Here is a 17652-nt window from a genome sequence, read left to right as displayed (position 1 = left end):
TTTTCTTCACAGTCCAAAGACAGGCAAATTAGGATAATTGGTGTCCCAGATAGCCCAGGGTGTACCCCTCCTCATGCCCTAAGTCTCATGGATAGGCTACAGCCCCCCCCCAACCCTGATCACAGGATAAAGTGGTATAGACGATGAGTGAGTTTAAACACAACCTCAATAGTTTAAAATCAAGCACGACTATAATATTAATAATAATAAGAAGAAAAATAATTTAATTAGTTTAATTCAAATCTCAATAACTTAAAAATCAAGCAGGACTGTAATAATAATAATAATAATTATTATTATTATTATTATCATTATTATTATTATAGTCCTGCTTTAATAATATAGGAAGAAGAAGAAAAAGAATTTAATTGGTTTAATTCAAATCTTAATAGCTTAAAAATCAAGCAGAACTGTAATAATAATAATAATAATAATAATAATTATTATTATTATTATTATTATTATTATACCTCTAGGGCTGACATATTCAAACTTTTTCCACCAGATCCACTTCCACAATTTTTTTTCATATTTGAATAATGAGACATATTTGAATAGTTGGATTATGTTCAGAAAATTAACCAGTTATTAGGCTATCTGTGAAAATTAAAACTACAGAGATTTACAGTACTGTATAATTAATGTATTAAGACCTGGATGATAATCCACTTTATAAAATCTAATCATTGTGAAGTGCATTAAGTACAGTTATTTATTACATTAACTAGCTTCAAAAGTATGTTCAACATTCAGTTTAACATTTCTTTTTGGATCAGACTTGTACTTTTTTAATTCTCACTTGTATTCTGGGAGCTGATGCTCTGAAATTTGGAAGCAGCCTCCGGAGCTCGGTACTGCGCATGCGCCACCGTGCTGCTTTTGTTTTGCCGACCCGGAGCTACTCGGCCTGTGTTAGCAGCAGCACTGCGGCTGGCGATAGCCTGCGTTTCACTTATTCAAAAAGTGAAAAGAACGCAGCTTAAAGGTGTGTTGACGCTTTCTCTAACTACACCTTTCCACTGACACGTCTTCACTCTTTTCTCGAGGTCTAAGTGCTGTTTGTGTGAGATGCTCGGTAACCAGTTAGCGTCGATAGGAAACGAGGGCTGCTTAATATTTATGCTGGAGGGAGATTCATTTTTTAGCTGGAAGCCGTAAAATTAGCTCATGTTGTGATTTAATATAACATTTACGACACTGAGTTACTAAAGGTAGTGCTCTTAAATACAAAATATTTATTTACGATATCAGCTACTTTAGTTGCACAGACTGAATTAGCTTGTTAGCTACAAACAATAACAAACAGTGTATAGCCTATAGAACGTGAAGTTAAAGTACTTTATTAATTCCATTTCCTTTACATTCTTAATCTATTTCCCCCTATTTTTATCTTTTGCCAATTTCCAGGCTACCTAAGATGCCATTATATTTTGTTGTTACAGTATTTTCACTGCTAAACGGAAATTCCTCTCAAACATCAACATTCTACATGTTTGTCATCTTTATCATCATGAAACCCAAACTTTTGTTTATATTCATTAGCACCTGACAATTATAGAAACTCCTTCAAACAGTTTGTGAATCTCCTAAATATAAAGATGGCACGACTCACTCACAGTCCACGTATTATCACGTAAGGTCAGGGTTCTGCAAAGGTTCTTTAACCACATCAGTCCTGTGTGCTCAGAAGGTGTTGATTAATTTTCTGTAACAGCAGCTTATGTTATCGTTTCCATAGCAATTCAGCCACACGGGTACCCTTGTAAGGCAGTGGTTCTCAACCCTGGTCCTGAAGCACTACTTGTTTTGCAAATTTTTGTGATTTTCCCTGCGCTGTCACACCCACTTCAATTTAGAAAAGGCTGGTAATCAGTTGATTTGTTGAATCAGGCGTGCTGCACGCTGAGAAAACAAATGTGCTATATTGGTTTTAAATCACTAGTATAAAGTCCAGGTTCACACTGGCATTTTCAACATTAAAAGACGCAGCCTAAATCATGTGGATACGGTCACAACCTAATTAGACATGATGTTAATGTTGTGACTTGTGATTAACGTCTAAAACTGTGCTGGTGCTTGGCTACATTTCTGTATATGTGGTGGTATCTTGATTTATAAACTTAGGAAGAGTTTATAAATTGTAATGCTATCACATGCGCTCCTGTACACTCATGCTTTATCCAAAGTCTATTTAAACCCAAGCACTAAACATCATATTGTGCGAAGGGCCCTCTTGTTCATCCAAGGATTTTTTTTTTTTAATTATCCAGATCATTTTGGAGGTATTAATATGCTTAAAAAGTCATGAAAATCAGCACACAGGTTGGAATCTGCTGCCATTAGGATGCCTGAGTGGCTAAATAGCTTTGTTAAATAGCTCATACACACTTTCACATGAAGATGTAAAACCTAGTATACATTGCAATCTCATTGAGCTAAACAAATTTGGCTATGCATGTCATAGAATCTACTCAACAGGAAGTCAGTTATTTTGGGTCGTTTGCAAAACACACCCAATGCATTTTGATATAATCCTCCTGACAATGTATATGGTTGCCACCAAACCAGGCCAATTTGATCTTAAGACATTGAGGATGCCAAATTTCTATGAGATTTATTATATTTCAAACAGTAAAGTCGTGGTGAGGCCTTAAACCTATGGCGAAAAGTGGCCTTAGTTATATATAATTAAATATTTACATTTGGGCATTTGGCAAACGCTCTTATGCAGAGCGACTTACATTTTTATCTCATTACACATCTGAGCAGTTGAGGGTTAAGGGCCTTGCTCAACAGCCCAACAGTGGCAACTTGGTGGTTGTGGGGATGAACCTGGGATCTTCCGAACCGTAGTCCAATGCCTTAACCACTGAGGTTGACTGTCTTTCTGATGTGCACGGGGGCGATAGCGCAGGTGCTTGGGCCCAATATAGGTGCTTTGCAACTATATAAAAAAAAATTTTCAGATTTGGAACCCATTCGATGTTGTGTTAACTAACAGTCATTACATAAATTAGCTGGCTACCTAGAGCTTTTTTTTCATTCCCTGCCCATTTAAATCTTGCCTTTTCTGTATCAGATGTCACAAATACAGAACCTTACCAGAGATCATTTAGAATTGTTTTTGTTTGCTTTGGTTGAAAATGTTCTATACAGTATAAGGTACTTGATCAGGTAAACCGCAGTAACAGAATAGCCTCACCAGAGTTTGTTTCAATTAAACCAAACATGTCAAATGTGAACACACCCAATGTTTTTGCAACACTGTTTTGCTTCCTGTCTCATAAAACGTGACAAGCTGTGTTGGAAACAACTACTTACAGCTTCACTAACGTAACTGATAACAGGAATTAAATTGTTTCATGGGCATTGTGCAACATTAAATATAATGTAGGAATGGAAGGAAAATTCATTTTTCTCCCCCAAAAAAGTGTAATTGGCAGTACACAAAACATTTTGTAACTGAATAATATGTATATATTTAAAAATGGATTAAATTGCATTTACATTTTCTCCAGAACTGCACAAAACTTTCTCCAGGTTACTGATTAGAGACAACAAAAAATATAAAAAGGCGAAGACTTCTGAACTGCTGCACACATTCCGTTATGGCGAGGGAATAATGTGCAGATATGCACAATAGCTAGTGACACTACAATTAACATGAGATTGTTGCCTTTCTCCATGAAAGCTATTGGCAACAAACAGCTGTCGCAGCATTCAAACTCACAATCTGTAGATATTAGAGCGAATATGTTTCTACTGTAACACTCAGGTGCATGTGCAGGATTGGCACAGAATTGGTTATATCCATGGTACATTATTGGTCATGCCAATCAATCGATGTGTCTCGATGCGAAAACAAAATATTAGAATTATGTTAAGACAATAATTCAAATATTCTCACATAAAGAGGGTTATAACTGCTTTAAAGTGGATTGGTTTTCTGTAACGGCACACAGAAACGCACATTTTTTATTTGTTCATCAGCTTCCTAAACTGGCTTTAGCTGGAACTCTATCTTATCATGAAACAGTGTGTCCCACAGAGGGTCAACAAAAGGGGCCTGAAAGTTGTATGGTGTATGCTTTTGTGTACTTATGAGGGGGACTCGTTCCTGCCTTAAAAACTTAACTTGTTCGCTTGTTCTGTGCTCTTCAGGGTTGCCAACACTGTCACACTGCGAAAAATCCCCCTACACTGTGGTGAACCCTGCCTATTTTACAAAAAAACTGCAAAAATATCTATACTAGAAGTGTATTAAAGAATATTGAATGTTTACTTTTAAGATGTTTTTTTTTTTGTAAGGTTTTAAAAAGTGTTTTGTAAGTAATAAATGGAAAGCAAAATTATATTGGTCTCCCTCTCCTTCGTCTGTTCTGAAAAAAAGGTCTGATCCATGACCAAAAACTGTGATGGGCTTCCATCCGTGTGCTTTGTGAACCATGCATCTTTACTTTTTCTGCGTGCATGTTTACTTTCTCTAGTAAAAAGGTTTATAGTAGGCCCTCGAGTGGCGCAGTGGTAAAGTGCTCGTCCTATTATTCGGCGATCGCGAGTTTGATTACCGGATGATGCTGTAACCTTTTGCAGCCGGAGGTTTAATGAGAGGTCCAATCAGGGGGCATCTGTGAGGTCACGCAAGCAGAAAGGAGCGGATAGCGCTGTCCTCTGAATGTGTTATGCCGCCCCAATGGTGCGTGAGCGAGCAGTTAATACGTGATAGTCTTCGGCCCTCCCGACTGAGTGGTAGAAGTAGCCTTAATGTGGGAGCCCCCTAGTGAGCGGGGGTGGATTGGACACGACTAAATTGGGGAGAAAATCAGGGGAAAAATTTACAGTATTAGGAAGTTAAAAACCCTGCATTTCCCACTGAACCACTATTTCTTTCCTGTATTATGTAACTAAGCTGTCTTTAGATTTTGTCCTGTTGCCAACACAATGTTTTACTTTAAAAAAAAAAAAAACATTTATTACAGTTTTGATTTCTCCGTTGTCTCAACAGTATAATGTATTGCCTCCTTTTGTAGATATTGAGCTCCACTAAGACATTTTTTGAAACCTGTCATCCAGGACTGAGAAGGGGAAACATAAGCCTATTTATTACACAATGACCAGGTGAAGCTTTAAATTAATTTTATTCTTTTAGTCTGCCAGCTCAGTGCTACCACTTGGTTATTAAATTTATGTACCTTTTTGAGAATCACAGCTATTTAGCAAAGCGGAATAGTTTGCACACTGAGCTAGCTGTGTAGTATCTGGTTAAGCATGCTGTACAGCATTTATTAACTTTTTGTTTAAAAAAGTTTAAAATTCAAGCTACATGTCATTTAGTATTGGATGACTTCTTGCTTTTGACAGCATTGGTAATTCTGGTACTTCTGATACAAAATTTGTTTACACGACGCATTCAAAACACATGAAAGTACCAGATGTCACAATAAAAAAGTGTTCACCCTATTATACAGGAATTGCATGTTTGAATCCCGACAATGCCACAGCCATCTGTTGCTGGGAATCTTGGGAACACAGTTGTGCTCCCGGAGTTGAAGGAATGGCTTTACTCTATCTACTCTATTTCCAGTCACATTAATAGTGGCCAGTGTTGGGTGTCTATAAGTATATATATATATATATATATATATATGCAGGAGGGGGTGTATATCACTTTTCTTCAAGTGTGTCAGTCTTGACTTTGCGTGTCTAAGAGGAAGCACATTTTTAGACTTTAAGCTCTGAGGATGGTAGCTGTCGTATGAGGGGGGAGGAGAGGGCTGGTTGGTGGATAGGAATTGGCTGAGACCATTTAGGGGAAAAAACTTGGCAAGGTGTAATTGTCCACTCGTGATCTAGTGGGGTTACAGGGGGTTAAGAAATTGTCAATGGATGCAAGATAGAAGTATGCGGAAATATGGTTGTATACTATGGTGTTTGTTATTGCCGCTGTAAAAACATGAAGTTTGAGGATTGAGTTGTGTGCATTGAGTTTTGAACGATGTAAATAGCAAATTTTTGAGCTGCTAAGCAAATATTTTCCTCAATTTAATGTTTCATGTTAATTCAGATTTCAGAATGTTTTGAGGAAATTAAACGTGTGTTTAAGAAAAGCAATTCTTCTAATAATTCTACCAACTGTTTATTTTCAGCTCCTCTACTCCCAGAATGCATACATACAAAAGGACCTCTAGTCCTCGATCTCCGACTAACACCGGGGAGCTCTATACCCCAGCACATGAAGAAAATGTGCGCTTTATTCATGACAGTAAGTGTCTTTTGCCCTGTGTGCTCTTAATGATCTTTTCATCCTTCAGTATGTTTACACTGCTATCTATGTCTTTAAACACTTGTAATTGGGAAAATCATTGTATTTGTCTCCATAACTTCAGCAGTAGTAAGTTTGCAATACATTATTGAATTTATTTAACCTTAAATGAGTGACAAAGCATACAGATGCTGTCCAGATGATTAGCCTTTATAGAATTGTGAAGTTATAATATTTATGCTCTTCTTCCAGCATGGCTGTGTGTCCTAAGAGATATTAAATCACCGCAGAACAGTGAACGAGGACCTCAAGAATATGTGGAGAAAAACCCAAACCCAAACTTGCTTTGTGAGTTTTCAAAAGCTGCATTTTAGAGCACAGTTTTCTTTTACTATGTGGTTATTATTGGAGGGTTTTAAAATGTGAGATTTAAAATAAAAATATAATAAAATTGTGGCTGGCCATTTTAACACCTTAAAACCCCAAATGTCTTATAAAGAAATTACATTTTCTCCCAACTACACTGTCTATATATCATTGTGCAATTCTTATATGACGATTGTTGGGTATAGTTCTTTTGCCTAACTTCTTTAAGATAAACAGATTTTTTTTGTTGTTGTTGTTGTTTAAGCTATTATTGCAATGAAATTGCAAAAGTAGAGTCAGGAGGATAATTAAAATTTCTGCATTGGAATTTTATTGCCTTTGTAATCATACTAAATGCTAGTGATGGGGGTGATGTATTGTGATTCTTTTGTGTGGTATGTGAATGCTTCCTTTGTTATTAAAAATGTTTGTCAATGACCAAGACAACTACAACTAAGCTTGTCATTCAAAGAAACAATGTAACATGATTGCATAGGCCCATTGATTTGTTCAACTAGGAAGTTTTTCTTTTCTTTTCACTTTTGCTGGCAGACTGGTAGCTAGCCTTACACACTGGATTGGTCTGATGTAGCTGATGGAGAATAAAAACAGGTGTTCAGAAAGCAGAGCCATGTATACTAAACACACCCACCACCATTTTACCATAGTGATGAAGCATGTGTTTAATTTGTTTCAGCCTTCACCCCAGTAGACCTGAGTGAACTTAGGAGGCCAAGCACACAGGACTGCAAGAAGTCTTAGAAGTGAATTTCCACTCCTCTTGGTTCAGCAGCTTTTTTTTTCTCCCCACTCATTCTCTCTGGGACCTTTTTTTTTTTTTTTTTTTTTAAATGCCAGCAGCCTTTCGTCAGCCACATTAGTCCAGAAAGCCTCTTCCTTCTCTGCCTCATTGAACTCTGGTCTGGACAAACTGGCTGATGTATGTTCATGACCCGTTGTATCCCTGATTTTCATGTCTAATCTGTACACCTCTTATTAACAGATTTCAAATTTCAGGGAATTTGTTGTCACTTCGTTTTTTCATTTTGTATCCTGGATTCTTTTTTTGTATTCATTGTTTATTATAAAGATTATACCTGACAGAAGGAGAAGTCGAAATGCAGTGACTGAGGGAAGGGCTCACGCTCTGAAAATCATGACGGACTGTGTCCTTAAACATAGGCTCAACTTTCAAAACATGGCACTTTCAAGGAAAGTGTCGAAAGGCTTTTTTTTTTTTTTAGTTAGTTTGATAGATAAAATATTGGAATAGTAAAAGTAGGCCAAATATTTTTAACTGAGATACCACATTCTACTTCTTTTTTTAAGAAAAAAAATATTTTCAAATGAGTGTAATTACATTTTCTGTGTCTTTTAAGCCTTGAAATTAAAATAAAATTGTGTTTTATGGTATCTCAACTTACAGTCCACAATCGTGTTCTCATTTCATCCCCCTGCATGTTTACCCTCACTAACTGGTAAAGAGTGACTATAAGACATGATTATAAACTAATGCAGCCTGACAAAAACTACTGGTGTTTATACATGCTGGTGCAGGACAGCATAAGGCCAACCATAAGTATATCTAGGGCATATCCTCGGTTTGATCCTGAGATTCTGTTCACTGTTTGTGTAGGGTTGCTTGATATGCTCCTTGCTCCTTCATGTGTATGAGTATGAGAGGACGGTGGCCTGTGATGTATTGGCATCCAGAGTGAACAGACTCGTCTTGCATCCAATGTTCCTTGGATTGGCTCTGGCTGACCACACTGGAGGTTACTGAATATTAAATTAATATTTAGCAAATACATATCGAGTGAACATGAAGATGCTTGAATGGTTGACAAAAAAGTTGCTGCTTTTAATTTTGTCAGGGGAGAAAATATGAAATGCCACAAGTTGTTATTCTGAAATTCAATTACTTAAGTTATCAAAACTAACATCACTAAAATGTAAATGTTGGAAGTCAAGGTGCCATTTAAGCCGCTTTAATTGTGAGCTGCACTCTCAGCACAAATTGGTTATAAATCATAATCCAAATATTTCAGCCTATTCTGGCATTTATTCATTTTGTTTAATGCTGTACAGGGTCACATGAGGCCTGGAGCCTGTCCCAGGCGACTTAGGGCACAAGGTGGGGACATACACACACACACACACACACACACACTGACTGACCAATTTTGGGACGCCACTTAGCCTAATGCACATGTCTTTGAACCTAGGTAGGAATCGAAACTTCATCCCTGAAGGTGTGAGGCTACAATGCTGCCCCTATTCAGATATGTACAATATAATTTTGGCTGTTTTTAGTGGCATTTTTTTATTCCTGAACATCCAAAAAAAATTATTAGGTTCAAGTTTGTGTTTGATTAAACTTATTCAATTAATGTGGCCATTCAAATCAGTTAAGTGTTTAAAAGAAAATAATAAATAAACCTGTCTATACTTTATAAATGATTGCACATCACTGGTTTATGTTGTTGACTTAGGACACTTATAGGTCTATTAGGTCCAGAACATTATTGGTGCTTTACCTATGTATAATTTCTCATAACCCTCCTTATTGTCAATGTTTTCACTGACAGAGCTGTGTCGTACTTATGTTCATGAGCTATGTTTTAAAACATGGAGAAAGAGAAAATAGTGCAGTCCATCAATTAATCAAACGCAGTTGCACAGACAAACTCATTAATATATATGAATGAAATTGTATCTCTACTGGCACAACCATCTTGAATAGGAAGCATGTAGTGGCTTCCAAAGTTTCTTAATCTATTAGCAAGTACTTTTCTTGAGCCTTTAAGTCAGCAATTTAAATAGTTTTAAAGACTATACTTTCGATTGGTCAGTACCTATTTATCCACGGTGGTATTTCTTGATCTTGTATAAGTGAATTTAAAAGATAAATATATAGGTAAATTGACATCCTCCGGTTAGTCTCTACCAGCTCTCACAAGTGATTCACTTCACAACCCCACAATGATTACTAGCTTCTATCATTCATTAAGTTCCAATTAAATTAAATAATAAATAAAATTAAAAAACAAACAAATGTTTATTCAGCAGAATGTGTTGCACGTGTATCACAGCAGCCCGTTGCTGCCTTTGTTTTCAGGCAGAAATGTACATGCTGTTTCGAACACTTTGCTTGTGTCTTCTGCTAACAAAATTAGCTACTTTCTGGAGGTTAAACTAAAATGTGTGCACATAACTACAGCCATCACATACTGTACACTCATTGGCTAATTCACCAGTTGTGTTCAAAATAACCGCAGTTCAACATCAGTAACCAGATCAATAATTGTTTTGGAATGAAATTATATTTCTTCATGGTAAATATTTTACTTGTAGATGTAGTAGAGTAATAGAAAACCAACAGACCCAACAGTCATGACTTGCATGCATCTGATTCTGTGTAATTGAATCATTAATTGAAATGGGGCGTGCTTAAAATAATAGCAGTGTGAAGTTCAGTTGGAGAGGTAAATTATTCTGTTAAAAACAGATGTAAAACAAGTTCCCCTAATTTAAGGATAAATACAGAAAAGGCTGTCCTGTGCATTTCCCTCTGAAAAACAGAGTAAAATGGGTCGTTCAAGACATTGTTCAGAAGAACCGCGTACTTTGATTTAAAAGTTGATTAGAAATAGGAAAACATACAAAGAAGTGCAGAAAATGATAGGCTGCTCTGCTTAAATGATATCAAGTGCTTTAAAATGGAGATCAAACCCAGAAAGACATGGAAGAAACCAGAAAACTATCATCCGAATGGATCGAAGAATAACAAAATTGGCAAAGGCTCAGCCAATGATCAGTTCCAGCATGGTCAAAGAACACCTAAAGTTCCCCGTGAGTACTGTTACTACACAGCTATGTGAAGCCAAGCTATCAGCAAGAAGCCTCCGCAAAGTCCCATTGTTGAAAAAAAAAGACATGTGCTGAAGAGGTGACAGTTCGCCAAAGAACACATTGACCGGCCTAAAGAGAAATGGCGCAATATTTTGTGGACTGATAAAAGCAAGATTGTTCTTTTTGGGTCTAGAGGCCGCCAAACACTGAATTCAAGCCACAGTACACTGTGAAGACAGTGAAGCATGGAGGCACAAGCATCATGATATAGGGATGCTTCTCGTACTGTGGTGTTGGGTCTATTTATCACATTTCAGGGATCATGGATCAATGTAAGTACATCAGAATACTAAAAGAGGTCATGTTGCCTTATGCCGAATAGGATAGCAGAGATGCACAAGAAAGATTAAACTTCAAGCATTTTTGTTTAAACGGTAAATTCATCACTTTGTATAGATGAATGATGACACTGCTATTTTTTTGAACAGGCTAAAATTTGTTTTTCTTCACTTTCTGTAACCTAATAATACATTTAGCACATTTTTCTTCTTCATGTTGTGATTCAGAATAGAATGTGCAGGGTGTCCAATGCATTTATGTGATTTAAATAAAAAATTATTAGATGGATATGGAGCTTTACTCACTTTTTTCAACACACTGCTATTATTATGAACACAACTGTACGACCTACTGAAGTTCAAACCGAGCATCAGAATAGACAAGAAAGGTGATTTAAGTGTCTTTAAATGTGGCATGATTGTTTGTGCCAGACAGTCTGGTCTGAATATTTCTGAACCTGCTGACCTTCTGAGATTTTCATGCACAATCATCTCTAGGGTTTACAGGGTGCCAGAGATCAAAGAAGAATTGTTAAACTGGTTCGAGTGGATAGAAAGGTAATAACTTAAATAATGTCTCGTTACATCCAAGGTATGCTGAAAAGCATCTCTAAATGCACATCAAGCCATGAAGCAGTTGGGTTACAGCAGCAGAATACAATATCTAAATGCCACAGCCTACCTAAATATTATTGCTGACTATGTCCATCATTTTATGACCACAGTGTCATAGCCGTGTCGTGACAACATGACAATGAGTTCAGTGTACTCAAATACCTCCCGGCAGTTACTGGAATGCAATTTAATAGAGCACATTTGGGATGTGGGGGAAAGGAATAGTCACATCATGGATATACAGCCAACAAATCTGCAGCAACTGTTTAAGGGTATCATATCAATGTGGCCCTAAATCTATATTTAGATCTGAGTACCTACATTTTCCCACCAGCTTGATGAATCTATGGCAAAAGGAATAAAGGCAGTTCCGAAGGCAAAACAGGGTTCCACCCAGTACTAGAAAGGTCCAGTAGGTGTGTTATCAGTTCAGAGTGATGTCACAATAATAACATATGATGTGGTCATATGTGCCCCGTAATATGCAAGAAGGCATGGTGATGCCAGTTGTCAGCAGCTGTGACCCTATTTTCTATTCAGTTTCTCTCCCAAATGGGTATGGCTTCTGTCTGTCACCACGTAGCCAAACGTCTTTCATGTCTGAACTTGGGGGTGTGAGGACATTTAACATCTTTGAGTTTGTGTGCTGGTGTAATGTACAAAATTACTCACCAATTGCTATCTGGCACCTGACATGGAATACTTTTACAGGAGCGTCTGGGTAAATCACAGCGCTCACTTGGAAACATCAAACTATGCAGTATTTCTTTCTCCACAGACTCATCCTTTGTTTCTTTAAAGCCTGATCATCATTTGCTTAGGTTTACCTTTGAACTGTGTACTTCTACAGTATTTTCTAATTTTTTCACTAAACAATATTGTCATTTATTAACATTGATAAATGATGTGTCTTGTGTGTCCTTTTCCCCTTAAAACTTTACATACTACCTGAGAAGGTCTTGGTTAAAATTTAGATTCATTGTTTAATATTACTTCTAATGAGTTTGACCTGTAACATGGAATATTTAAATTTCTGATTTGGGTTATCTCCTCAGCCTGTCATAAAACCCCATTATAAAACTTCTAATCACATATAATATTAAATAAGTAGAATTTACTTTAGATAAATTATAACATTAAATCTGTAGTCATGACCATACAGTTCACTCATGGTCTATACGACTTTATCCTGTATTTAGGGTTGTGGGGGGGCTGGAGCCTATCCCAGGAGACTTAGGGCATGAGGCGGGATACATCCTGGACATCCACTCCATCGCAGGGCGCACACACATACACACACTCATTCACACACACTATGGGCAATTTGGGAAGGCCAATTTGCCTAATTTGCATGTCTTTGGACTGTGGGAGTAAACCCACCAAGCATGGGGAGAACATGCAACCTCCATGCGGACAGAGACAGGAATCGAACCTGGCCGGGAATCAAACCCGGAGCCTGGAGGTGCAAAGCAACATTGCTAACCACTACACCACCGTACTGATCATGTGACAAGTGGTTAACTTATTACTAATAAAATGCCCACTTTCATAAAGGGGTCATTGTTTTTAACCACACGCTTGGAAATGGCATAATTTCTTTTTTTTTTTTAATGGCATAATTTCGTCTTCCAGGTTAAAGAAAATTTGCCGGTGTCTTTTTGCACTGTTCATTTACATTTAACAGCTATTACTGTATTTGTCGCTGGGTCTTTTGCATAATTCTGTGCCATAGTTACATTTATATTTAAAAGTTATACTAATATTCAGGGATGGGAATTAACATGGAGCACCTGATACAATATTAGTATGATACCCATGTGTTAATTTGATCTACATTGCGATTTTATAAGAATCACGATTTTATAAATATATCAATTTAATATATTTTTAAAAAGATTTTGTTACAATTCTTTTGCAAATAAAACCTTAATTTGCTATAATAATATGCAAATGCTATAATGCTACCACAAAGGATGCTGCACTATATGGATAATAAAGGAACTGCAAAATTTTAGTTAGAAGGAAAATTTACCTAGACGTACTGTAACTAGAGGTTTCCCGTGACTCCGCCCATGTGCAGACCCTGATGCCTACGCCTTAGCTGCAAACGGAGTGTGTGGTCAACTTGCTGCCGCTCCTTAATCTGCTCCAATGTTTCATCAGCCCTTATACCCTTACTACTCACTATTTTAGTCATTTTTGTTTCGTTGTTGTTTTAATACACATATATGGGACTCAGAATTGGGCAGTATAGAATGATATATTCTTTATTTAGCATGACTTACTTTAGGCATAATAAGGAATTGAATTTTATTTCATTTTACCCAACTATAAACACAAGAAAGGGTAACAGGCAAATAAATAGCACAGATATACATAATCACATTTCTGGGTTTGTTACACCAAAACAAACAATCAAATTGAATTTCTATTGTATAATAATAATAATAATAATAATAATGCCGACATGGACCTACTGTTCTGTCGGTAGAAAGTTGAGAAATAAATGCCTCTGTTGATTTGTATTCAAATTAATATATACTGCATTATTACCTCACAGTAAAACATAAAAGTTGATAATAACATTGCCTGATGTTACATTCAGTGAGGAACGTCTGTGACACGCCATAAACACAGCGACAGGCCAAACTCAATTTCTTTATTATAGATATAGATACACGATATCGTCCATAGTGATATCATACATACAGTAAACAACTTCTTGGCGTCCTTGACGTGCAGCGTCAGATCAACGTGATTGGCCCATTTACAGCGGAAGTACTTAGCACGCGTCCCCACGCTTCTTGCGTCATCGCCTTCGCATTATAAGAATCGTAAAGGCGCGTTTTCCTGCTCTAAAAAAAACATTCAGGGCAGGGGCTAAGTAGCTTTTTTCCTGGTGTTTTCTTTTCTTTTATTCAACAGCCGCGGTAGCATTAACCAGGTTAAACAATGGGAGACAAGCTGGATATGTCGTTGGACGAGATTATAAAGCAGAATAAACAGCAGCGGGGAGGCGCGGGTGGCCGCGGTGGGAGAGGCGGCCGAGGCCGAGGTGGCGCTGGCCGCGGTGCAGGAGGAGCCGGGCGGCTAGGGGCTAACGCAGGCGGAAGCTTTGGAGGCCGCGGCGGAGCCTCAGGCCCCATGAGGAATCGTCAGAACCTGAACCGGGGCAGAAGCAGACCCACGCCGTACAGCAGGGTAGGAGAAAGCTAAAGAAAAAAAAATGCCTGAGAAAGCGGACCAAACCTTGCGCACATCCAAAAATGCCTGGGTGAAGTCCCCCTGTTTCCTTTCTAGGCTTGCTAGCATACGCGACGGCTAGCTTGCTAGTCTGCCGTGCTACATGACCCTCCGGAGTTTCTCTGGAAATATGGTGTAATGTGGAGAAGCTCGTTAAATTTGGCTTTTACCTTGTGCATTAATTCTCTCTCCTTCCCAAACCCCATTGTCTCTTTTTTCATCGCTTTGAGAAATCAGGAATATGAAGCAAATAAGCTAACTTGGCTACATCGTGGCTAAAGTGGCTTTTCGGCTAACCTTCAGCGACCGGCGCCATTTTGGATCCAGCATCTCCTCTGTCGTTGAAATGGTGGCTTTTCAAATTTTGTCTTTTCCTCCACGCCGATGCTCAACACTCGAAGGCCTACGAGATGACCAGCGAATCGACTCGAAGTTTTCTACTTTTTTTTTTTTTTTTTTACATTTTTTGTTTCCTTGAAGGCTGAACCTGAACGTGGCCTGTTTTTCTTGGGAGTCCTTTGTCTAGGAGGGGCCCGTGTTCACATAACCGTCAGATTAGTGCTTCTCTAGTGTTAATGGTTAATGGTAATACACGGCAGAAAATGGACATTAGTATTTAGTTGAGTGATATCAAACCTGTTTTTAGTATTGGGAGGTGGGAGGCTAAAACATTTGCATTTCTATCAGTACATGCTGTGCCAAAATGTCTGTTTCAAAATGGACGCTGGTTGGTGGCTTACACAACACACACACGCAGCCAGTAACGGACACTTTTCATCGGCTCATCGTACAAACGATGGACTTCAGAGATTCATCCCGCACTGTTTTCCCTCCCAGCGGAGATCTCAAAGATCAGCAGTGGAACATCACATCTGGAGGTCTAGGATTCATTTAAATTGAACGGCAAGAGACTTTTGGGGGGTGGTGTGGTGGCTTGCTCATATAACTGTTAGTTGCTTTCTGGTTTGTGGGGGGTTAGGGGAAAACGTAACAATAGGCCATTAGGTGTTCATGGGGGGGCTTTGAATTTACTCAGTAATTTTTTTTTATTTATCTAAGTATATAAGCCAGAATAAAAACACCCAAAGAGATTCATTAAGTCTGTATATGACTGATTAAAACAAAATATAGACCTGGTGTAGCCGAAAAACTGGGTTAAGATGTGCCTTTTCAAATATTAGACATGCTTTTATTCCTTCCCTTAATGACTATGCCGTACGGGTTGCAGTTTTTTCTTTGCGTTGATTTACTTGTTTGTAGTGGTGGGGTGGGCAGGGTTTGCTGAATCGCACTGAACACGATTAGCTGGGTGCCGCTGGCCTTGAGGTGGAGCCCCCCTGCTTGCCCCAGCACCCAGCCGAGTGGACAGTCAGTGAGAGACGGGATCCGAAGTCAGCAGGTGCGTTCTCTCTCGTTTGTTGCAGCCCAAGCAGCTCCCGGACAAGTGGCAGCACGACCTGTTCGACAATGGCTTTAGCACCAATTCTGGAGGTGGTGGTGGCGGCGGTGGTGGAGGAGCAGGCATGGAAACCGGAGGGAAGCTGCTTGTATCCAATCTTGACTTTGGGGTCTCTGATGCAGACATTCAGGTAATGTTGCTTGAATACTGATGTGTGATCAACATGGAGAGGGTCTTGATCAATTGTGGTTAATCAAGCTATTCCTTCTATACAGGAACTTTTTGCAGAGTTTGGCACCTTGAAAAAGGCCGCAGTTCATTATGACCGGTCCGGGCGCAGTCTTGGCACAGCAGATGTTCATTTTGAAAGGAAAGCAGATGCATTGAAAGCCATGAAGCAGTACAATGGTGTTCCCCTTGATGGTGAGTTTGGATTATTTTTTTTTTTTTTTTTTTTGCATGATATTTTAATTTGACTCGGTCATTGTTAATCATTCTTTTTGTTACAGGTCGTCCAATGAACATTCAGCTAGTCACGTCACAGATTGATGCACAGAGACGAGCTCCAATGCAGGGGTAAGTAACTGTTCCCTAATTAGGGGCAACCTGCAAGTTTACAACTTTTTTTTTTTTTTTTTTATAAGTAAACCTAATTTATCTTTTTACTTTTTCAGTCTGAGTCGTGGTGGAGGTATAAACAGGAACAAAATGGGAGGCTTTGGAGGCATGCAGAGAGGACGAGGAGGTCGGGGAGGAGGAGGAGGGCTCAGAGGCCGTGGTAGGGGAGGAAGAGGCGGCAGCAACAAACAGCAGCTCTCGGCAGAAGAATTAGATGCCCAGCTAGATGCCTACAATGCCAGGGTAAGTTCCATTTGCTATATTTCTTGAGAATAAACTAGGCCTTTCAGTTTGTCTAATTTTTTTCCCCCTGTTTATCTTCACAGATGGACACTAGCTAAACAACCTGATCTTTGTGAGCTGCTGTTTTCTCTCGGCAGCATCGTGGATTGGCTGTTGTTACTGCTTTGAAATGCCGGACATTTTACATTTACCTGTCTTCAGAAGTGATTTAAATTTGTGTACCAGTTTCTCCTTTTTAAATGCTGATATTTTTTACCTCCCATTTATTTTATTTCTTTTTTTTTTTCTTTTTTTTTTTTTTTTTGAAAACCTAGTCTGACTGTAGGACCCGAGTGGGGGAGGTGTGCTTGTCTTTACCTTCCCTTTATAGTTCATTGTAATAAAACCTGCAGTTCATAGTATCTGAGAGATGACTCCGTTTCCTTTTGTACACAAGCAATTAGTGTAAAATTTCAATGTACATATATTGAATGGTATGTAAAGCCATTAATGACTGCTTAAGCTTGTTCCAGTGCTGTTAATACTGCTTGCTATCTAAAATTTTAGGTGAACTTCCAAGGCAGGTTAGATTGCACTTGGTTGGGTGTGTGCCCCCCCCCCCCCTCCTTTTTTTATAGCCCTTCATGCTTGTATTTTGATCACATTAAATCTTTGTACATAATGGCAGTGATGTGTTAATGAAGTCCAGTGATTGAATTAAATATATTTTGAGTTAT

At 38.4% G+C, this 17652-nt stretch overlaps 2 protein-coding genes across 3 annotated transcripts; both read left to right on the top strand.

Annotated features, from left to right (window-relative positions):
• The first annotated feature begins 865 nt into the window (after positions 1-865).
• Positions 866-8047, top strand: mcrip1 (MAPK regulated corepressor interacting protein 1). Of its 2 annotated transcripts, XM_053515482.1 has the most exons (5): positions 866-985; positions 5031-5118; positions 6147-6262; positions 6515-6610; positions 7326-8047. In XM_053515482.1, the coding sequence occupies exons 2-5, from the start codon at positions 5111-5113 to the stop codon at positions 7388-7390; spliced, it is 285 nt and encodes a 94-aa protein (XP_053371457.1). In that variant the 5' UTR covers positions 866-985; positions 5031-5110; the 3' UTR covers positions 7391-8047. The 2 variants fall into 2 exon arrangements, with proteins under 2 accessions (XP_053371457.1, XP_053371458.1); XM_053515483.1 differs by lacking the exon at positions 5031-5118 and having other exon boundaries at positions 872-985.
• Positions 8048-14254: 6207 nt separating this feature from the next.
• alyref (Aly/REF export factor) lies at positions 14255-17342 on the top strand. Its single transcript, XM_053515351.1, has 6 exons — positions 14255-14634; positions 16101-16265; positions 16351-16498; positions 16585-16651; positions 16750-16936; positions 17020-17342. The coding sequence occupies exons 1-6, from the start codon at positions 14386-14388 to the stop codon at positions 17032-17034; spliced, it is 831 nt and encodes a 276-aa protein (XP_053371326.1). The 5' UTR covers positions 14255-14385; the 3' UTR covers positions 17035-17342.
• Positions 17343-17652: the final 310 nt, after the last annotated feature.

The sequence above is a fragment of the Clarias gariepinus genome, chromosome 16, assembly GCF_024256425.1.
Source record: "Clarias gariepinus isolate MV-2021 ecotype Netherlands chromosome 16, CGAR_prim_01v2, whole genome shotgun sequence".
NCBI classification, from domain to species: domain Eukaryota; kingdom Metazoa; phylum Chordata; class Actinopteri; order Siluriformes; family Clariidae; genus Clarias; species Clarias gariepinus.
Note: the sequence above shows the minus strand (reverse complement) of the source record. Positions and strands in the feature narration are given on the sequence as shown.